Source organism: Eulemur rufifrons, chromosome 29 (genome assembly GCF_041146395.1).
Source record: "Eulemur rufifrons isolate Redbay chromosome 29, OSU_ERuf_1, whole genome shotgun sequence".
NCBI lineage: Eukaryota > Metazoa > Chordata > Mammalia > Primates > Lemuridae > Eulemur > Eulemur rufifrons.
The window spans coordinates 2,147,864-2,170,278 of NC_091011.1; the positions used below are offsets into that span (position 1 = coordinate 2,147,864).

Consider the following 22,415-nt stretch of genomic DNA (forward strand, 5'->3'; position numbering starts at 1 on the left):
ACTACCACCAAACTCTGAAGCCTTCAGAGTGGCTCTTACCAGGTCACTAGAGCCTACTGTGAAATAGTCAGGAATTTTGTGACCTGCTTGTACAGCTCTTGGTAGTTTGAAATCAGCTATGGTGGGAGTATTCACACCAAGGAAATAGGCAAATGCTACAAAACAGGGCTTTTCTTTGTTCAAGAGCTAGTATACCACCAGCACACCATGGCTGAAGCAATGGTCAGGGTTTACTGTGAGCGTGTGCCATGACAGTGGAATGCCGGATCAGCCTGTTTCCCTTCAATGTTCTTTTCTAGCTCTTACCTGACACTAGCCAGTAAAGTGGCTTTCTCATAAAACTCCCATCTGTACCTTCCTAGGACTCGTAATTGCCATAGCAAAAGTAAACACACTTTAAGTTACATTCTGCTAACTCCTTTATCTACTTATATTTACTTGTATTATATTTTGGTAGGATAATCAACGTCATTGAACTAACCTTTAAGAAGGAAAGGTCATAATTCCTTTGCACGTAGGTAATTTCCAAATTCCCAAGGACCACTTCACAGTTATTGAACATCCTCTGGAGGCTCAGAAAGTGGTCTTCAAAAGTGCCCAACTGGGTGAGCTTGTTACTTGTGCCTTGGCAGACTGGAAGAAAAAAGAAGATATCAAGTGAAATGCTGAGAAAAGTAAGAAAACTAAAGTAAAACAATATTCGTTAACTTTATAAACTGTAGTGACCTATGATATTAATTCTGATTAAAGGACATATCAAGGCAAATGTGATAAAAATGTTTAAGTTTATATAAGTGAAATTCATAAGAGAGAGTTTGTCCCTATAATGCATGGAATTGCATTACATCAAAATACACAAAGAAAAAAGTGTTAAAAATTCAAGGGAGAATAGATGAAAATGCTATAAAAGTCTTTAAGATAGGATAAGTCTATAAAAGCTTCAGTAGGCAAAAAAAAAAAAATATCATAAGGCATTTAAATAATAATTACAAGGTTGAATTAATAACTACATAATGAACTTTTTACTTTGCAAAAACATAGTATGTCACATTATTATGTGTGCAAAGAATGTTTAAAAACATAACATAACATAACATACACTGGGCAATAGCTTCTGACCACAACATTGTATACCTAAAATCAATGACAAGATTGTCAATTAAAAACCAAACTGGCTGAACTTTTTACTTTGCAAAAACATAGTATGTCACATTATTGTGTGTGCAAAGAATGTTTACAAACATAACATAACATACACTGGGCAATAGCTTCTGACCACAGCATTGTATACCTAAAAATCAATGACAAGATTGCCAATTAAAAACCAAACTGGCTGGAGATTACAAATATATTCTTCTAAATTAATGCATCAAAAAACAAATCAACGGTCTCATTGTAGGATATTTAGAATATAATAGAAACAAAAATATACCATTTACTACAACACTCAGCTAGTGAGAAGCCAACGTGTCCCTCTGCCTGTCCACACTCTGCGTGAGTCCACCCAGCACAGGTGTGTGTGTGGCGCACTGCACCACCTGCCGGCGCACAACCCTGGCACGTTTAACCCCCTAACGTGCTTTCAAGGTATCAAACTTAATCCAAGGAAACATTTAAATTAAGGGACAAAGCTGGGCTATAGAAATGCACTTGGGAGGCTGTATTTAAAAGCGAAGGAGAGGATTACACTAGAGTCATACTTACAGACCCGGCCCTGGGAGAGGCATGCCCAGGCTAGCGGAACGAAACAAGGCTTGGGGCTTTGAGGCACGGAGCTTGTGACGGGACTATGATTTGAACCGAAATGACTGTAAGAGTGAAGAGACATGAACTCCGGCTGTGGGCGCGGGATTCAGACCTGGCCGTACCTTCCCTGTCTCCGCCGCGCTAAGCAATCAGCGACCAGGCGGCGGAGCACAAAGCAAGGCCAAGGCCAGCACGCGAACTTTCTTCAGAACTCTTTTTAAAGGTGCATTTCTACTTTACAGGCTTCTCTGTTCCCTCTGAGAATTACTCACCGAGTGTCACCTGACTGCCCTTGACGAGCCGCGGGGCAGCACGTGTCGGGCGCGCACGGTCAACCCGGGCACACGGACACCGCGCGCCAAGCCGCCTCCACCTGCTCTTTAGCTCCGGGGCGACTTCCCTCTTCGTCCCTTCTACCTTCTCATTCGAATTCAGAGAGAACTTTCACGTGGGAACTACGCAAATCCACACTGTGGACTCCCTGTCTCCTATCTCCAGGGGCGGAATTACTCTGTAAGTTTTCCAGCCACCACTCTGGCTCGGCCCAGCGGCTCTGGGCTGCCCCTCCCGAGCACGGGCCGCAGCCTCAAGTGGGAATCGTCGTGCAATTGTCTGCTACACGTGCAGACTGGGCCAGACTGATTTCCCAATTCAAAGGCCCTTACAGATGTCACCACTCATGCAGGTACAGGGTTGTGACATGACCACATGACCTTCCAGGTGACACACCTTGGCACAAAAGCTGCTTTCCTGGTTGACAGACTATGGCCTCTGACTCTCATTCTAACTGATCGGCTGTGGTCCGGGTAGCAGCAAGGGCTGCCTGGGCCCTCAGCTCACCTGGTGAACAGGGTCAACTAGGACCTTGGGCGGGAGCAGGTTTCAGAAGTTTCTTCAATGTACAGAGGGATGGAAACAAGGACATTTACTTTCATTTTAAATGATCAAGGACATTAGCTTGTAAGTTTCAGCTGATCCAAAGAAATTTTTATTTTTCAATCAATGACTAAGTAACTTTTATCAGTAAAATATAGGACAGCATGTCATTTAAGATTAGTCTGTTAGAGGAAACAATATTTTTAAAAGACTGTACTGCGCTTTCATTCATTTACTCAAAAAGTCATAAATGAGCACCAAAAGTATTTATTTGATGAATACCTATCATGAACCTTTTATTGTCTATGACTTAGCATGAATTACTTTTATATTCAGAAAAAAGATCCTATATTTGGAAGATAATAGCAACATTACACATTATTGACGTGAACATTAATTCATAAAACATTTTGGGAAGCAACTGGACAACCTGTGTAAACAAATGAATACGCTTAATTCTACATCATGATGATTCCACATTGGAAAACCTATTCTGAGGAACTAGAGCTAAATATAAAAAAAGTTTGGTCAGACACAGTGGTTCATGCCTGTAATCCTAGCACTCTGAGAGGCTGAGACGGGAGGATTGCTTGAGGTCAGGAGTTTGAGACTGGCCTGAGTCAGAACGAGACCCCGTCTCTAGCAAAAATAGAAAAAATTACCTTGGCAATCGCCTGAGCCCAGGAGTTTGAGGTTGCCGTGAGCTATGATGACACCACTGCACTCTACCTGGGGCAACAATGAGACTCTGTCTCAAAAAAAAACAAAAGAAAAAAAAAGTTTTATGCATACTGCTGTTCATTATTTATTTTTTAAAATGGCAAAAATTTGCAAAGAAACCTCAATGCCCAATTTACCCAACATGTCTATTCTTGAGAATAAGAAAGCAGTTGATATATTATCTGATTCAATTGTAAGGCAAGTCCATCCTGATTACTATCCTAGGGTTAATTACTAAAGTGTGAAAAGAAATCATGACAAGGCTGTTTCTTCTGGAGTTTTCTCTTTTCATATATCCAAAAGGAGAGGGCAGCATATAAGCGGATGAGGGTCAGAATAACTTAGTCTAGGTTTCTTGATTAAAACAAAGTATAGGTCTTGTTCCACTTTTTTTTACCAAATGTCTCACGTTATAAATACAGAGCAATGAGGAAAATTTAAATGTGAGACCACCGATATAAGTATAATTATTCAAAAAATAACAATCACAAACTAGTTAGGTAGATTCAAGACAAAACTGCAAAGAGTAAGACCTTTTTAATTAGTCCAAGAGAAAGTTTTTGTTTAACCATTTCCTCAGTGTGTGACCTTCCACTTCCCTAAGCTATGCCATGCTTTCCTCAAATATGAAGATGGTGACAACAATATTGACCTCTGCTGTGGTCTGAATGTGTCCCCCAAAGTTCATGTGTTGAAAACTTAATCCCCAAAGCAACAGTGTTGAGAGGTGATTAGGTCATGAGAGCTCTGCCCTCCTGCGTTGATTACTGCCGTTACTGTGGGAGTGGGTTATCCTCATGGGAGTGGGTTCTTCATAAGGTTGAGTTTGGTTCCCCTCCTCTGTCCCCCAACCCCTCGACCCCTCGCATGCACACTCTCCTGCCCTTCTGCCATGGGATGACACAGCATAAAGGCCCTCACCAGGTGCCAAGCAGATGCCGACACGGTGCCCTTGGACTTCCCGGTCTCCAGAACCATGAGCCAAACAAATTTATTTTCTTTATAAATTATGCAGTCTGTGGTACTGTTACTGCAACCTCCCAGGATTGTTTTGAAGGCTGAATGAATATATAAGCTTTTGACTTTCTTTTGTTAAAATTAGCTTCTGAGAATGTGACAGGAACATAACATGACGTGCGTCTGGACAGATATTAGGGGACTTCAGTCAATGTATATTGCCCTAAGTTATTGTCTAAACTGGGATGTTTGGATCTGCACACGGGTTTACTCTAATGTTCAACATTAAATAGAGTTACTTTGTCTGTAGAATATTCGTCTAATCAGAAAATAAAGAAAAAGGAACACATTGTACTTGAAGAATTTCATAAAGATATACATTTAGGATTACGTATTTAAGCAATTTATTCAATGAAAAATTTAATATTAATTTAGGTCTATACATTTGAAAACCACACAATTAAAAGTGTTTGTGTCAAGTTCCATGCAAAATGCTAGTGCTCTTGTAAATGCTCCAGCTCTTATAATCTGATGAGAAATTCCATACATCAAGAGACCAGCAGGCCCTACAACTCAGGTCTTCAAACCACTAGGTTTTTGTCCTCAGATTTTATCATGAAGATTTGTAAACGTATAGAAATGCTGAATGAACTGTACCATGAACATCCTTATGTTAGCATTTTACTATATTTGCTTTATCACATATCTATGCATCTATCCATCTGATTTTGGGATGCATTTTAAACTAAAGTAGAAATATCAGTATACTTCACCTTGGCACGTCACTGACTATAGTTCAATATTAATTTACAGTTGTTGTTGTTTTTGAGGTAACATCCACAAACAGTGAGAGGATTAATCTTTCAACAAACGCATGTGCCTACATAAACAAAGCTCCTATCGCAGTATGAGCCATTACAGTCACCCTCATGCCCCTTAGAGTCACTCCGTGTCCCTACGCACCAGAGGCAACCACTGTTGTGATCTCTTTTTGCTGTAGAATGATTCTGCCTACTTTAGAACTTCACACAAATGAAATCACTGGTGTTGCCCTCTGTTAAGGCCTAATCCACAGCGTGGTATTTCTCAGATGTATCCGTGCTGCTGTGTTGCACTTGGCTTTTCATGAGATTCAGCAAAGTGTACATACGAGTTATCTGTGTATGATCCTTAGACACCGAGGGCTAACCCATGGTCTGGTTATTCTTTCTCTTAAGAAAACCCTCACTTTATCTTAACTGAAAATAAAAACAATCTGCCTCCTTTAAGTGTTGAAATGACCCTGGTTTTATGGGTAGGCTCTGTGGCCTTCCTCTGCCATTATGGGGGCGTTCACCCCTCTCTGCACACAAGCTTAGGCAAATCTGTATCACTGATTAACACACGACATTAAAACAAGTTTCTCCAGATTTGCCCAAATTCCATTTATTCACTTAGTAGATTTATAATTGTTTTAATTTGTTGTTGTCTCAACTACATGTTAATGGCTGCCAAAGTAATTGGGCTGTTGTAAATTTCTCCCTTTGGCCTCCTAACTTGTCTCTGCTTCTATTCTCGCCCCATTTTCCGCAGAGCACTCTGTTTCGAAGCAGAAATCACACCCCACTAGTGCTTGGTTTGAAGCAGCCCAAAGTTTCCCAGTGTAACTCGAATCGGTGTGAGCTTCATCCTGTGGTCTACAAGGCCCCGCAGCTGTCTCCTCCCACTCACATCACAGCCACACGCCTCTGCTTCTCTCACTCTGGCCCAACTCCTGCCCACCCAGGGCTGCTCCATCTGGGTCACATGCTCTTCCACCCCTACCCCCCTTGTTTCCTCTTTGCCTCTTTTGCCTGGATGCCCGCCCCAGGAAAGCCTGTCCTGCAACCATATTAGCTTAAGTACCCACATCTATGATGTCACATTATCCTTTCTTTTCTTTCTGCAGTGATCACTACTTATTATTAAGTAGTAATCAGTTAAAAATAATCAAAAATTATTATTTGTTTATGCATTTGTTATCCATCTCTCCCCACCATATATATACATATATATATATATATGGATGCTCCTCGGCTTATGATGGGGCTATGTCCTGATAAACCCATGCCAAGCTAAAAATATTGTTAAGTATGGCCGTTTTGTAGACATGATGAGATGCAAAAACACAAAACACAAGATCCTAAAAATGCTGGCAACACAGTACACTGCTGAGCATCAGTTTTTGACTCTCCTGATCTCCCGGCTGATGGGAGACGCGGCTCCTTGCCACTGCCCAGCACAGCAAGACAGTATTATACCTCGTATCACTAGCCTAGGAGAAGATCAAAATTCAAAATTTGAAATGTGGTTCCTACTGAATGTGTATTGCTTTTGCACCATTGTAAAGTCAAAAACTCCTGAATCAAACTATAAGTTGAAGTCTCTCTCTATACGTATATCTCATTAGACTGCTGTGAAGTACACATACATGTTGTTGCATTGACATTTTTGCTGTGAAAGCAATGGGTGGCCATGTGACCAAAGTCTTAAACTACTGACCTGGGTTTCTTTGCCTTTTCCCCACGTGTCTGACGGAGAAGGAGACGCAGCCTGGATGTGCTGTAAGAGTCACAGTTTCTCATTGTCGTTATAAAATCTTTTAGCCTAGGTACATAGTTAATGAAGCTTTAAAAGTAAAAGAAGGATTTTTTTCCATGTTTGTGCTGAAAGGTTTAAGGAAATCTCAAATACGATGACATTTACATAATAGGTTCAAAATATATATAAGGAAAAGATACTAAGTGAATTTGCCAGAGGTTTCATTGTATTAGGATTTACAATTTATTGTGCTTTACTAAGATTTCAAAATGTATATGTATTTATATATATATATCAATTATGCTAAAAAGCACAGAAATGCAACAGGAAGAAAATACATCATGTTGTTAACAATGGTCTTTTCTTAATAGTGGATTTCTGGGTGTTTTTCTTATTTCTTCTTCATAGTTTTTACATTTTTCAAATTTCCAAAGTAATCATGTATTATTTTAAAATAAAAGGTTACCAAGGAGAATATTTACAAAAATCTACGTTGAACAAGGCCAAAGATGGATATCTTAATAAAATGTATTTTTAATGGAGAAGTGATCATGTACCACTATTAAGATTCTCAATTTATCCCATAGAAACAGTGCTGTCAACTGTGATTACGGTACCAGACTAGTCTATGAAACTTATTTAACCCACACAATAGTTTGCAATAATAGGAACTAAAACAATCTGTGGTTGTGAGTCATCATGAAATAATTGGAAAAACAAAAGTAAATACACAGTAGCATTTAAATTTTCACTGTGGGTTTAACCAAAGGTTTTGTGGAATGGGAAAAGTCTCATAACTGTGAAGATTTTTCTTCATTTTAAAAAGCTTTACGTTTTTCTCAGTGGTTCCTTATTTTAACATATTTTATTTCACAAGCAATACATAGTTCCTAGTTGGAAGGCACCTGAAGATGCTTGTCAAACCGAATTTGAATGTGCATTGCAACTTGGAAACACACATGTAATACTCAAAAAGTTCTCTTTGATAATTTGCCATGTGCATTATAATATGCCTACTGGACTAGACACGCCAAGCTTTGGCATGCCTGACACAGCTGCAAACTCAAGTAGCTCTAATTAAGTTAACAAGCAGAAAACTTTAAAATAACATCTCTTATTTTGAGTTGGGCAACAACTCCAAACCTGGTTCATTTCATCCCTGTGATTCTCCTGCTAGTCATTAAAATAACCCTAAGCTAAGTTTGCGATTTGTAAAAACTGTACCAGGTGGAGTTAGGGCACCTCTGTAGGTTGTGTCCCACTCTCTTGGGAGTTCAGTGATGTTTCTGAGTGGCAGGAAGGCCAGCTCTGTGAGGGATTCTGGGATATGTTTCCAGTGACATCAGCATGAAGATTGTGATGGTATCATTATGGGATGGTCTCCGGCCAATTATCTCAACTTCCTAGGTCTCAGTGGACTCTGGCTAAAATGGGACCAGCCCTAGGACTTTTACAGGGTAGTCATGAGCAGTAAAGATCGTGTACGCAGCAGAGCTTCTTAAATCACAAATCTCTAAGTAGGAATTATCTGCAACACTGAGGCTTTACCTTGGCAGTAACCACTGTAATTTATTTCTGCCTACATGTCTTCAATGATACCAGCAAACTGTCTTTGCCCCCACTAGTTTTTAAATCAATAATCTTAAATCACAGAGGAATCCATTCGATCTTTTATGGGCAGTTGAATAGCTAGTAAATCAGAAATGAATTTGACCTGTTATTGGACTACAAGAAACAGAAGTGGAGTAAGATTTCCATCGGTCTGACATTTTGTCAATCCAACAAATCTGTTTTGAGTACCTACTATGTGCCTGGCAACACACTTTGCCTTGGCAGCCCGTTTCTCAGATCTTCTACATTTTAAACACACGGATATGTATTGAACAAAAGTTCACGGATAGAGGAAAACAGATTATTTATGTAGAACTAGGCCTGCACGTGGCTGCAGTATTCCTTGATATTGAATACTGAGCAGGGCACACTGCAGAAAGGACAGAATGCTGGATTTGGTTTCAGATCTCTCGAGCGAAAACACGGACATCAGTGACCGTCGTGCCCGGTTTTCCCTGCTGGGGACGCGGTGGCGAAGCGCCTCCGCTGCGGCCGGCGTGGGCGCTAACCCTGCTCACCCGGCCGCTCCGCGCACCCCGCGCCCTTCCTGCCAAAGTCTGGGGGCCGCAGCGACGCTCGCGCCCCTGCCCCGCACTGGCCTCTGCCCCAGCCCCGGGCGCGGCGCCGCTGTCCCCCTGGGCGTCCGAGGGAGGCGCCGGGCGGGGGGCAGGTGCGCGGGCAGCGGGGGGCGCGCAGGGCGGGGCGTGCGGGCGTGGGGTGACGGGGACACGGAAGATTATCACGCAGGGTGGGCCCGGGGAGGTCTGGGAAAGGAACGGGAAACGCAAAATTGCAAAATGCGGTCGCTGCCGAAGACCACTGCTTGGAAATCTGCTTCAAAACCTGACCAGTTTGACTTCAGGAAAGACAGCTCTGTGTTTAAGCCCAAGCCCGCCTTTTGCGCGCCACCACCCTTCCCCCCTGACTTGACTTCCCCCTTTGTCACCCCGAGAACTGGCCAGAGAAAACAGCAGGGAAGCAGGGACGGCGCCGTGGGCGCGGCACCCGGGTGCTCCAGCGTCCCTGGCCCTGGCACGCTCCTCCCACGCGCGACCAGCCGCCTCCACAGCCCCCGCAGGGCGGCTCGCGCTCCGCGGCCCCCGGCCGCCTGCGGAAAACCGTGGCGGGCACAGCCCTGCCCACCCCTCTTCGACACCCGCTCGCCGCGTGACTCACTCCCTGTGACCAGGCCGGACGACCACTCCCCGCGGGGCTGGGCCTGGCTGGCCTGAGTTCTCTCTGGAGTGACGTGGAGCCCGCGCGTGGCCGAGCAGCGTGGCGAGGGGCGCCGGTGTTCGCGGACTCCGGACCTGCCTGGCAGTCAGGTTCCCCGCACCCTGCTCTGCGGGCGCCCAGGCCTCCGGAGGCTGCTTGTGCTGTTGTTCCTTCATTCAACTAAAACATATTTAATAAAATAGTACAAAGGCAGTTGCCAAGGATGAATCAGAAGTATTAATGTTCACTGCCCTTAAGGGATATATTAGTCCTTTGGGGAGATAACGTCACAAATGGAATGATCTTAAGACATCCCAAAGCCATACAACATGGACATGTCCTAGAGGAACCCCAGTCAGAAAGAGGAGAACTCACCAAGCGCCACTGATCTGGGAAGGAAATACCAAAACTCCTTGTTACCAAGCAAATGAAAACATAATACTTCACACTGAGATTAAAAGAGTAAGTTGCCTATAAGAGCCAAGTGTTGGGCTTGGTGATTTCACCGTACATAAACAATCCCACAATTTACTTCACTAAAAAAAATGAAGTTTCTCTCATTTCTTTTTTTTCCCCCATTTTTCCTGTATTCCTCTCCTCTAGGTCGTTGCCCGAATTGTAATCTGGGGACACAAGTTATCCTTTCTGGTTTGTTTATAGTTATCTATAAGAATCACATGTTCTTCCATTTTTCTTATGAACAAAAATCCTGAAAAAGATTTGTAATTTGCAAGGAAATAAAATATTTCCTATCTAAAAGTGGAAGTGGAAATTCCTTCTTCCTTTTTCTGCAAGTGTTTCTCTGCAGAGAGACTCCGTCTGGGTTCCATGTGGCAGTGCGTGGCCACTCCTACCCCAAGATGGTTTGAATGTTCTTTGAAACCTTTTTTTCTATTTTTACCCACGTTTAAAATAATCAAGTCTCTAATGCACAATTGTATTTTAAGGCCATCTCTGTAAATATACCCACATTTACATGGATTTACCCATGAGCATTAGGAAAAAAAAAACAAACACACAAGTAACAACCCCCCACCCCCACCCCCAAGAAAAAGAAAGCGAAAAGCAAATGACAACCAAAAATTTAAACAAAAGAACAGTGGCCAAGACACCAGGAGAAGACTGACACCACTGCGCTTTCTTCTGAGAACAAAGATGTTCCCTGCACGCCCGAGACCTCAGCAGCACTTGGCTGCAGGAAGGCCAGGTCTAGCTGGCCTGGCCACCAAGGCCGTCACTATCCCCAAGCCTGTGCACGGGGATATTCCTGAGTGCTGCTCCCGCCAGGCCCCAGCAAAGCCTGGAGGGTGATGCTCAGACTGGCAGGAGGTCCTAGGACCCAGAGGGTCTGACCTGGAACTCTCCGATCCCGTAGGAAAAGGACAACGATGCAGTCAGATGCTGGGAGGCAGGAGGAAGCTCTGGGTACTGGGGGAGGCTGGGCGGGGCACGGGGCGGGGCAAGTCAGGATTTCCACACCACTGTCACGTCTGAGCTCCCACGTGCGGCCTCAGGCTGGAATTGAGTTAGTCATCTCATCCTTTTTACCTGGGAACAAATGGGAAGCGGTGAAAGGAGAAAACTAATTCCCCGCCCCTCCAAATTACTGGCTCAATTTCACCAAAGCGCATCCTCTATGCTTTGCTTTATGTTCGCGTCACAGACACAAGACAAGTCATCAGCAGAACTACTGAACCAGTACTTATGTTTATGTCATGAAGTGTTTGAAAAGTAAAAAATCAATAAATAAGTGGTGAGCTAATCCTTGAGCTGTTTGGTGACAACGATAAGCGATGACATATTATTGGCACATGTCAGTGACCTGGGTCACAAGGTCTGAATTGGAATCCTGGTTCCATCACTACCGAGGCAACTTCTTAGTCACTTTGAGTTTTTTTTTCTTTAGTTATAAAACAGGGACTAATGTGCCTTTGATTCCTGGGAAGACTCAGTGAGAGGGAGGGTTCCCGGTCAAGGCAGCAGCCACACTTGGTGAAGCCTTAGTAACTGTCACTAAGATCCAAATGTGAGTGAAATCTGGAAGGTGTCCCAGCAGAAGGAATCGCGTCCCTCCCTCAGGCTCTCTCGGAAACTGGCCCTGTGTCCTCTCGCTCACGCTGGGCAGTGCGGCCTGGCCGGTCGCCTGGAGTCTCGCAGGGAGGTGGAACAGCTGATGCTGACACAGCTAAGCGGCCGCCAGGGTCACAGGGACCAGCCCACGGCTGGGAAGGAAGGCATCTGGACCACAGCTGACCTGGGAGCCCGTGCTGGGCACTCAAAGCTGAGGAAGCCACACCTCTGTGTGCCTTTTCGGAGGATTCCCACCAAAGAACTCCCCGCTCACTGCTCAGAGCATTTTCTACTGTTGTTATTTTTCATTTAGAAAAGGGCCTCGCCTGAGCCTGGTGGTGGTTTTCTAAGCAGAATTGGATCTGTGTGCAGTGGTGCACGTGTTTTTATTTAATGACTATTTTTATTTATTTATTTTGAAACAGAGTCTCGCTCTGTTGCCCAGGCTAGAGTGCCGTGGCGTCAGCCTAGCTCACAGCAACCTCAAACTCCTGGGCTCAAGCGATCCTCCTGCCTCAGGCTCCTGAGTAGCTGGGACTACTGGCATGCACAACCATGCCCGGCTAATTTTTTCTATATATTTTTAGCTGTCCAGATAATTTCTTTCTATTTTTAGTAGAGATGGGGGTCTTGCTCTTGCTCAGGCTGGTCTCGAACTCCTGATCTCGAGCGATCCTCCCACCTCGGCCTCCCAGAGTGCTAGCATTACAGGCGTGAGCCACCACGCCCGGCCTTAATGATTATTTTTAAATGAACAATCTTTTCACTTACTCCTTCATTTAAATATTCCTTTTAAGTTTCATTTGAAAGTGGGCAGGAGGATGTAGCAGTGTGAAGAGGACAGCGGCCTCCCCTCCCCTGGTCGCTGCTGTAATGCAAAGCTCGTATCCTGGGTTCATTGACTTAGGAAAACTGACTCAGAAGTCACCAACAACTACCAAGTTAACTCAAGAGAAGTCCAAGCTAAGTTTCTGCCACAGAAGAATCTTAATTTTGGCTCAAAAAACTCTTGCAGTAGGGCAGTACTATTGTCTTTGGAACATAAGAGCCCCTCCACGAGGAGAGTTATCAACTAAAAGTAGCAGTTGTAGCACATGACCATTTGACACTAGATGACTCCCCTGCCTAAAAAATCTGTGAGTGTGGAATGTGCACCGGAGCCGGCTTTGTTGGCCACAGGTCTATACCTAGAGGAGAGAGTCTGAAGCGTCCCTTGTGGTGTTCCAGAGCCGTGGTCAGCACATCCTTCCTGGAACAGCCAGAGAGCAAACGTTTTCATATTTGAGGATCATATGGTCTCTGTCCCAACTACTCAGATCTGCTGGTATAGTACAAGAACAGCCGCAGACAATAAGCAAATGAATGTGCATGGTGTAGCTCCAATAAAATTTTATTTGCAAAAGCAGGTGGCAGGCTGGATCGGACCTGTGGGCTGCACTGTGCCAGCCCCTGTTTTAGAGGAAGGTCTAAGAGGAGGTCAGGAAGTACATGATTAGGATCTCCTTTATCCTGTACTGTCCAGAAGATGAACCTGGTTGAAGTGATTCATCCCCCCTAAGCAAGGCCAGACTCTGAAAGGATTTTCTCAGGGCCAGGCTTTTCCTATTTCATCATCAGCTAAATAGAGGAATTGAAATAAGATACAAGGTCCTAAAAACCGAGAGGGAAATGCAGGGGCTGGGGACTGTACTTGTGTGTGTTGTGTGTGGGGCACCACGTTGGCCTTGGCTGGGGACCCCTACCCCACCTGCACTGGGCCACTCGAGTGACAGGGAGTTGCAATCTTGCTAAGAGTGTGAAGCAGTCCACTCTTGTATTGACAACTTTATCACATAATTGTCCCTTACACTGATCTGAGACGAGTCACCTGGTAATTTCCTCTGGCTTAACACAGACGCAACTTGTTTCTCTTCTACCTTATGGCCCTGCAGATACTTCCAGGTAATGACCGCTCCTCACCTCTCTGCTCACCCCAGAGCTTTCCTGCAGATTCCGTTCTTCTGCAGTTCTGGGAATTCCATGTGTGTGGCCCCCTGCACAAGGACATCCTCTGCAAAGACTGCCCCACCCAGATGCTGTCTCTGGCTTCCTTAGTCCCTGTAGCTGTCTCCTATGTGTAGTCTTGCCCATGCTTGCGTGGTGAGAGCATTCGGTTGTTTCACAGCATTTTGTCTCTTTAGACAGATTATATGTCATCAGAGAACAGTAAACACTTTGTTTCCTTTAGTTTATTATTTCAAGAAATTCAGCAGGCAATAAAAGAAGAATAAATATTGCTGAATTACTGGAATATCTGCATTAACATCATATATAAGTTTTCAAGTCAACAGACTCCATTCCCTTTTTCGTAGGGTGTAATAACGAACGTGGCAGTTGAGCAATGAAAATGGAATCTCTATTTCATCTGTTAATTGTAGGAACGACGGTAAATTCCTCTCCAGCTTGGATGAGGAAGTATTTTTCCTTGCCTGGGTCTCTCCTAGGTTCAAGTTTCCTATCACATCCTACTAGCTTAATATTAATAGAATTAGATTTGCTGTTGAATGCAGATACAGAATTCTATTGTTGAAAATCCATTTTCTGATTGAAAGTATTTGAGATTTAACAAGAGTAATGTTTTCGAAAAACATGGAAATAACAGACAAGAAATTAGAATAACAGACAAGAAATTGGAATAACAGACAAGAAAACACGACATGGCCATCCTTTGCTTCATTATTAATTATTATGCAAGAGAATACGTACAAATAACACTACACACAGGTGAGTCACAAAGCATATTTCATTTTCTTAAAAAAATTCCTACCTTCAACTTTTATGTTTCATTTTGCTTATGGACAACATTTTGTAATTTTCTTCTTTGTTAAACTTTGTTAAATAGCCTTTCTATTTAGGTGCAATGACTAGGTGAAGCTGCTTCCCATGTCAATAATTCTAGGCCGAAGAACATTTGAGTGGATTTCCTTATCAGTCAGTAATAACTATGCGAATTTTGTTCCCACTGGTGACAGTTACAGACTACTTGCAAGGAGATGTATGAGCTGCTTTTGATCATCAGAAGTATCTTTCAGAACGCAGGTCCTGTTAAGCAGAGGGACGAGGCCTTCGCCAGGAGCCCTGCAGGGGAGGAAGCCTCACCCAGTCGCTTGGGAGGGTGAGTCTCCGGACTCCTGGTGACCGAGTGAGGGCAGGAGCGCAGCACGGGGCTCTAGCCAACTTGCTGGGTCCAGAAAACTACCAGGAACGAAAGCTGCTCACCCCACGACACGTCTAAGCCCCAAATCCAGGCTCAGCAATGCACGCCAGGAGATGGGAAACCCTTCTATTTGTTCTTGTGCCAACCCTGGCTTCTCTGGCTGTCCCATTGAATCTGACAGGACATGTTGACGGAGATAAAGTCACTGCTGGCACCTGGGGCTCTGCGTGTCCCTGCAGCGCCGCTGCCGCATGCGGTGGTTTCCAGTGGCCTTTTAGTGCTTGCGAGGCTGAGGCCTGGTGGAATGGACATATTTTAGTTAGTCTGTAATCTGTAATCTAGAGCAAGCTTCTGTTTTTCTTTTTAAGCTGACTGCCTGTTCCTGAGAGCAGCAGCCGGAGAAGTGAAACACTGAAGCGTGTGCTCTGCGACTCCACCGAATTCATCCGTAAGTTGTTTACCCTGGCGCAGCGCCAAGGCTGGGCGGGGTGGCAGAGGGGGCTGCTCCCAGGGGCCTGTGAGTGCCTCCCACGAACCAATTTCTGTGCTGCCGAACAGCCTTTCCAAGCAGATTTTTCTCCCTGAAGCTGAGAAAATTTTCTACACAAGCATTCCTTTGTAAGCTCAATTAACTTTTACAATAATTTGTGCTTTTCGTTTAAGAACTACAGATGTTGTGTGGGTGGTGGGGGGTGAGGGCGGGGATCAGAGGAAGAAGGAGTAAGTATATAAATGCCTCCCACTTGGAAAATGTGGTAACACTTCCTTTCATGGAAAAAGCACAGCAATTTTTAGGATTACTAAAACATTTAGATCATTTGTGAAACAACTGAGAAAGCCGTGGCTGTTTGGTTGGGGGGTTAGACTGGGTCATCTCCCAGCCTCCTCTCCCTCCTAATGAGATGCAGATCTTTGTGACAGGATTATCTGGAATTGTAATTTCATGCTTGGAAACAGTCCAAAGGTTGGGTAGCAGAACCGGCCACTCGTGGAATGCTAGCTCCATTTGCAAAAGAAATACAAAACCAAAAATAGCGCATCGCCATTGGGATGTAAGTGTCCGTGTGCCCAGGGCAGAGGGGCTCTTATTAACTAGACAATCAATCAATTTTCACTGGGAATGGTTAGAAACACACTTGTGCTTTTCCTCCCTTAGGTCTGTTCACTTATTGTTTAGTGTTGATTTGAGGTTGCATGGGAGTGTTTGGGTTTTGCTGAATGTTTGTGGCTATTTCATAGTATGATCCTAAGTAAATCTGATACCTCAAAACCCACACTACATTTTGTATAACAAATGTCTCACTCACCCCCTTACAAACAAAATAACATTTGTAAAATGCTTTATACTTTGCACTTGCAAATAATCTCGATTTTCTAACCCATGTCTAACCCAATACTTAAGCTATCAAAAAATCGACCGAATAAGGAAACTATTGAGATTCAATCCCACTCGAATGAGAGCCCCTGTAATCTTTCTGTACACGTGTGACTTCTCTGAGAGCTGTGACGGCAGCTCCGGGACACCTCTCCTTGCCCTGCTGGGGGCGCCGGGAGGCCAGAGCGGGCCACTGTGTTTGGCCATGTGGATCCCGGCTCCACGTGCCCACGTCTGCTCCCAGCTCTGCCGCTGCGAGTGCTGCCACCTTGGGCAGACGATTGATTTCTCCTCACTCAGCGTCACTCTCCTCATCTGTCAAATGGAGATCAAGAGAGTACCGCCCCCGTGGAGTTGCTGCGGGGATTAAATTGTTAATACGGGTAAACACCTAGGAGAGCGTCTGGTGCACGTAAGTGGTGCCGTCGGCATTGCCATTGAGGGTTAGCGTGTGCAAAGCAGCATGAGAGGTCCTAGCTGGGACCAGCGCTGCTCCTGCCCTCACAGAGCTTATGGTTTACGGGAGACATGGTCACGGAATCGTCCGGCGACCCTGCCCTGCACTGCTGCCGGGACCGCGCTGTGGGGCTGTGCTCGGGGTGCGGAAACCAGACCTCCTCCGAGAGGGCAGGTGGGTTTCCCTGAGGAAGTGGCTGTTGGCTGAGGCTTTAAGGACAGGTGGAGCCTGGCCACCTGTGACTGTGAACATCTGGTCTGCAGTCCGTGCATTCACCCGTGGCTGGGGACGGCTGCCCGGCTGCGCAATCTACCAGAGGCGACCCCGAGAGGCCCAGGGGAGAGGGAGGCTGTGCTGAAGGGCGCGCTGGGGATGTGAGATTTCATCTTAAAGGCAATGAGAAGCCACTGACAGATTTCAAACAAGAAGAAACATGCTTGGATTTTTGTTTTTAAAATACCTGCTGCTTTTTGGAGGAGGATCTACATGGCATGCAGAAGTAGGCAGGTCTCCAAGGGCACCATGAGGGCCCCTGTGGTGAAGGGAATGTTCTGGACTTTGCCTGGGTCAGTGCCATGTCCTGGTCGCAATGTTGCAACATGTCCCCATGGGGGACATCTGGGCAAGGGGAACATGGGGTTTCTCTGTATTATTTCTTACAGCTACGTGGGAAGCTACTATTTTCTCAAAACAAAAAGTCTAATTACATAATTTATTTAGAAGCACAAGCTGTAAGGCAGAGCTCTTGCAAATAAATGTCACCCATAGGTATGTGTTATCTTTGTGGGAGGAACCAGCACCCTACAGCTGGAGCCCCCAGTGCTGTTGGCAATGAGCGTGGCTTCTGGCAGTGTCCTGCTGACAAGTGATTCTTCCCCTGTAACTGGGACGATGGAGCTAGGCACAATATCTTGTAACTTTCAAATACTATGATTTTTTTTCTTATAAACTTAGGTGCTATTTTTTTTTTAAACATATGGTTTCAATGATGCCTACTTGATTTATGCCTAAGAATGATTTTTCTCTATGCCATGTTACACCCATGTAGAATTAAATAATCTCTTTCTCCCAACTTAAAAAAAAAAAACACCCAAAAACCAACAATAACAAAAAACCTTGCTGCCATGTGGAGAGGGCCCAGAAGGCCTCCTGGGAGTACGGACAGACCGCGAGGAGGCAGCGGCAGAGCCTGGGGTCTTGCCATGCGGGGTGCTGTCTGCAGACCAGCTGCAGGGGCGTTGCACCTGGGAGCTTGTTGGAAATGCAGAGCCCTGGGCCCCATCCCAGACTTGCTGAGCCCACATGTGCACTTTGGCACCAAGCTTTGCAGAGCAGTGCACGAGGGAGACGGCAGGGCAGAGGGGCGCGTTGGACACCCCGGCAGGTGTCAAAGAGGCGAATCAACAGACTCAGGGACGGCTCAGTTATCGAAGTTATCAAAGGGGTGTCCAGCAGCTGTTGACATTTCCAGGAGAAACTGGAATGTGCAGGCTGGTCATGGGAGCTGGGAACATCAGAGGCCTTGATTTATAGACTTTGAGTTCAGGCTGGGACAGGGGCTGCCAGCCTTAGTGTTTGGCCCCCTCTGGGGACAGGAGATGAAATCAGAGCACCCAGTGGGCAACCTGAAGGTTATGGGTCCCGACTGTTCTCATCTTGGGGGGAATCAGCCCTTGCACTGCCCAGGGGATTTGTCCTTGGAGTCAGTTATGCACTGCCTAACCTTGAATACCACGACAACGCAGATGTCACACAAATCCTGAGATTCACGGCTACAGAACGGGGGCCTCTATAGTTTTCCAGCTGTAGTTGTAATCAAAGAGTATCGTGAACGCCACTGTGATCTTTGAGCTGAAACCTGACAGCTTCTGAGCTGAGCTGAGAGTCTCCAGAGCCTCGGCCTGGGCTCGTGAGTGTTCGGCCTCTGTTCTGAATGACTCAGAGAATTTCACGGCGAATCTACCTCCACAAAACCTGGTGGAGATTTGAAATATATTGATATCAATAAAACATGCCGAAGGCCGGGCGCGGTGGCTCACGCCTGTAATCCTAGCACTCTGGGAGGCCGAGGTGGGCGGATCGTTGGAGCTCAGGAGTTCGAGACCAGCCTAAGCAAGAGCGAGACCCCATCTCTACTAAAAATATAAAAGAAACTATATGGACAGCTAAAATATATATATAGAAAAAATTAGCCGGGCATGGTGGTGCATGCCTGTAGTCCCAGCTACTCGGGAGGCTGAGGCGGTAGGATCGCTTGAGCTCAGGAGTTTGAGGTTGCTGTGAGCTAGGCTGACGCCACGGCACTCACTCTAGCCTGGGCAACAGAGTGAGACTCTGTCTCAAAAAAATAAAAAAAATAAAAAAAATAAAACATGCCGAAACAAAGCTTTTGGATTTGATTGAAGTAGTACGGAATGTCACAGGGATGTTTTGTGCCACTAGCACAAGGGAAAAATATCAACAAGTCTGAACATTTTAAAACCGTGACGACCAATCTAGAGCAAAGTTTTCCCCTGTAATTTAAGTGATAGCTTTTTTGTTAATATCTCTATTTCTTTATGTACTCTCCCCAACTAGACTCTAGAACCTTCCACACACACACATGCACCCATGCATACACACACACGTGGACACACATGTAGAGCCTCCATTCTGGGGTCCAGGCAGGAAACCCCTGCTGCCCTGGCCTTTCAGTTCCTCTCCCTGCTTCTCAATCCACTCAGGCTTCTCCTCCAGGCTTTTCCTCTTAAAGCTGCCTCTGAGGCTTGTGCTGATGTTCACATTAGTGAGACACTGTAGTGCAAAACTCCTCATGAAATGAAGCAGGTGACACAGGAGGGAGCCCCCAGCTGCGGCCCACGACTGCCAGTGTGCACAAGTAGACTGCAAAGACAGTTTGTAGAAGGGGCACTTTCAGTGCGAAGGGATGCATTTTCCTACGGACTCCACACCAAAAAGAAGTATAAGGACCAAAAGCTTAGGAGAAGAATACATGCTTGCCAGGACATACAACCTGGAGCAGAGATGTGAAGTATCTTTAGTTACGTTGTCTTTATGTTTGTTTGTAAAAGGAATGTGTGTGTCAATTACTGTAAGTAAATTTTGAGAATTGATATCTTGAGTGATTAAACAGATACTTATGTCTTAGAGAATGACTTTTTTTATCTCTTGGCTTTGATCACAATGTTAACACAATTCCATGAATTAATCTGAAACTGACCAGGTCATACCAAGAAGGGTCTATAACCACGTATCACATTTTTCCCCAGACACGACATTTAAGACATGGCCTCATTAAATGGAGGGAACTAGGTGGATCATTCTCAGTATCTTCTATAGCAAGCCCATAGACTAAAAAGTAATTCACCATCTGCTCTTGTTGATTTTTGTTGACCATGGATTAGCCTGGTGATCCTTCTGAAATAATCCACCATGTCAATTATTCGACTGTGATTTTTGCCTTCAAGTTTGCACTACACTACTGCAAACCACTCCTTAATTAATCAGTTCATCTGTTGATCAGCCACTTACTGAATGCAAGACACTGCACTGGCCCCTGCACTGAAGGAGCTCGGTCACATGGCAGAGGCAGAAAGCGAATCGGCTGCACTCTACGCGGCGCGCGGCAGAGGCGCGCTGGCGACACTCCTGTGACACGCTGGAAAGGAAGTTGGAGCAGCTGCTCAAACTGCTACTTTTCAACCAGGAGAGGACAGAGGGCCCTAAATCAGATGGGTAACTGCGGAAGGCTTCCCAAGGGATTTGGTGCTTGAACTTTGCCATGAAGAATGACGCGGAGATGGGCGGAGGAGAAAGGGCAGAGAGGGCGCAGGGAGCAGAGCACGAGAAGGCGCAGCGGCGGGAGGAAGACACAGGACGTGGCACACCCGGGAGGAGCTGGAGTCGCTCCTGCGGGGCGGTGGGGAGCCAGCGCTGGCGGGAAGGGCGGGTCCACACTGGCGGCTGCCTTGAGGGCCTCCAGAGACGGGGCAGGAAGCTGCACATCTACTCTGCGCAGATGGCCTGGCTATGCCGCTCCGCGCCCCAGCGTGGACACGCTGCACTGCCCGGTCTCTGCAGGGCTGGGCCGTGCGCAGGGAGTGAGGAGCGGACCAGATGAAAAGTCATGCTACTGAAGGCCAAGGACAGCTGGGGACTGCTGTGCTCCAGGAGCAAGGCTGTGAATGGCAGCGGGTGGCAGAGACGCGGCTTTGAAGACATCAGGGCTGGAGCCTTCCGGGCACTCTAAGGTCTCAGTCTCCTGGACAGCAGACTCCTCCAGCGGGTCTCCCTGCTGCACAGACACCTAAGTAAACTGCTGTCATTGAAGGAATGACAAATGAGCCCAGAAAGTGGGCCCAGATCCCCCTCCAAATCTTTTTTGGATAGTAAAGAACAAGTAAAAACCCTTAATATGGATTAAAGACGCCAGTGGCCTGCACTGGGCGGAGGAGCCACTGCACAGAACAGCCCGACGATGCCCCCATTCTCAGTCGAGGCCACCACGCAAGATGCCGAGTACATTCCTAAACGACTGGATTAACTGCAGCACAAACTTGGCCGCATCCCTTAAACGCTATTCTATTCTGGTAAGGGGAGCCACCCAGGAAGGCTCAGCAATCCAGAACAGAAGACAAAACCACCCTTATGCTGGTCTGTTTTTAATGGCCATTCTCTGAACGAGGAGTGCCAGTGGAGGAGGAAAGTAACCGTGTGGGTCGCTGGGCAGAGGACGCCAGGTCAGCCGAACGCGCTGTCCGGTTGCCGGCTACGGGGACAAACGGCAACTCCTGAAGGGCCGGAGCATCTCACTCCTCCCATCAAGGAAAACGGGAAAGTGCATAAGACATTCTCCTAATGGCTGAGCTGTCCCTGAAAACAAGAGAAGCACAGGATGCCGCTGAAATGACGTATCACACCTGCCCGAGGAGCATTCTGCTCCTCCTCCGCTGAAGTGGGCTCTGAACCAGCAGAGGCAGCGAGAGGAGCAGCAGCCCTTCCCTGAAGTCCGCTGAAAAGCGTTTACTTTCTCCTTGGAATCAGAGGTTTTTTTCCCAAATCTACCACGGCCATACACATCTAAGCACTCAGAGATTTTGATTGCATGGGCTTTCCAAAGAGGTCAGTGTGAAGAGATTTTGTTTTCAAGTTAAATTGGAGACTTCATTACCCTGCACAGTCTGAAACATTTCCCCGTGTTGTAACACTTGGATTCCACTCATGGAATCTTCCAGGCTTTCAAAACAGATGACCTCTCACTCGGAGATGTACTTATCTCTTCCCCTTGGCCCTGTAAACCAGTCCAGCAAAGTCCTAACTTGCAACAAACAGGCAATTCACTCTACCAGAAAACAGAGTTATCTAATCTCCCAAAAATGACACCGGGCAAGTTCCTAACCATAATGCCTTTGACTCACCTCCATCAGCGTTCCTTTCTTACAGCAATATTAATGCCTTTTAAGTCTGTAGGCACTGTAACCAATGGGAAATTAATAATAATAACAATAATATGCAGCCTGATGAACAACCTCCACTCCAAAGAAGCATTTTAAGCTGTGTCAACAACGTTCCAAGGAGAACTAATCAGCTCATCATTCATGGAATGCGTACTGAGCCCTGGCTACGCGCCCGGC

At 45.8% G+C, this 22,415-nt stretch overlaps 1 protein-coding gene across 4 annotated transcripts in view; it reads right to left on the bottom strand.

Annotated features, from left to right (window-relative positions):
• The window catches only part of EGFR (epidermal growth factor receptor), a 187,203-nt gene that overhangs the window by 65,286 nt on the left and 99,502 nt on the right, over positions 1–22,415 (bottom strand). For all 4 annotated transcript variants that reach the window (XM_069461923.1, XM_069461922.1, XM_069461921.1 and 1 more), the window contains exon 2: positions 482–633. In XM_069461923.1, coding sequence (XP_069318024.1) covers positions 482–633 — 152 coding nt within the window. The remainder of the gene's footprint in view (positions 1–481; positions 634–22,415) is intronic.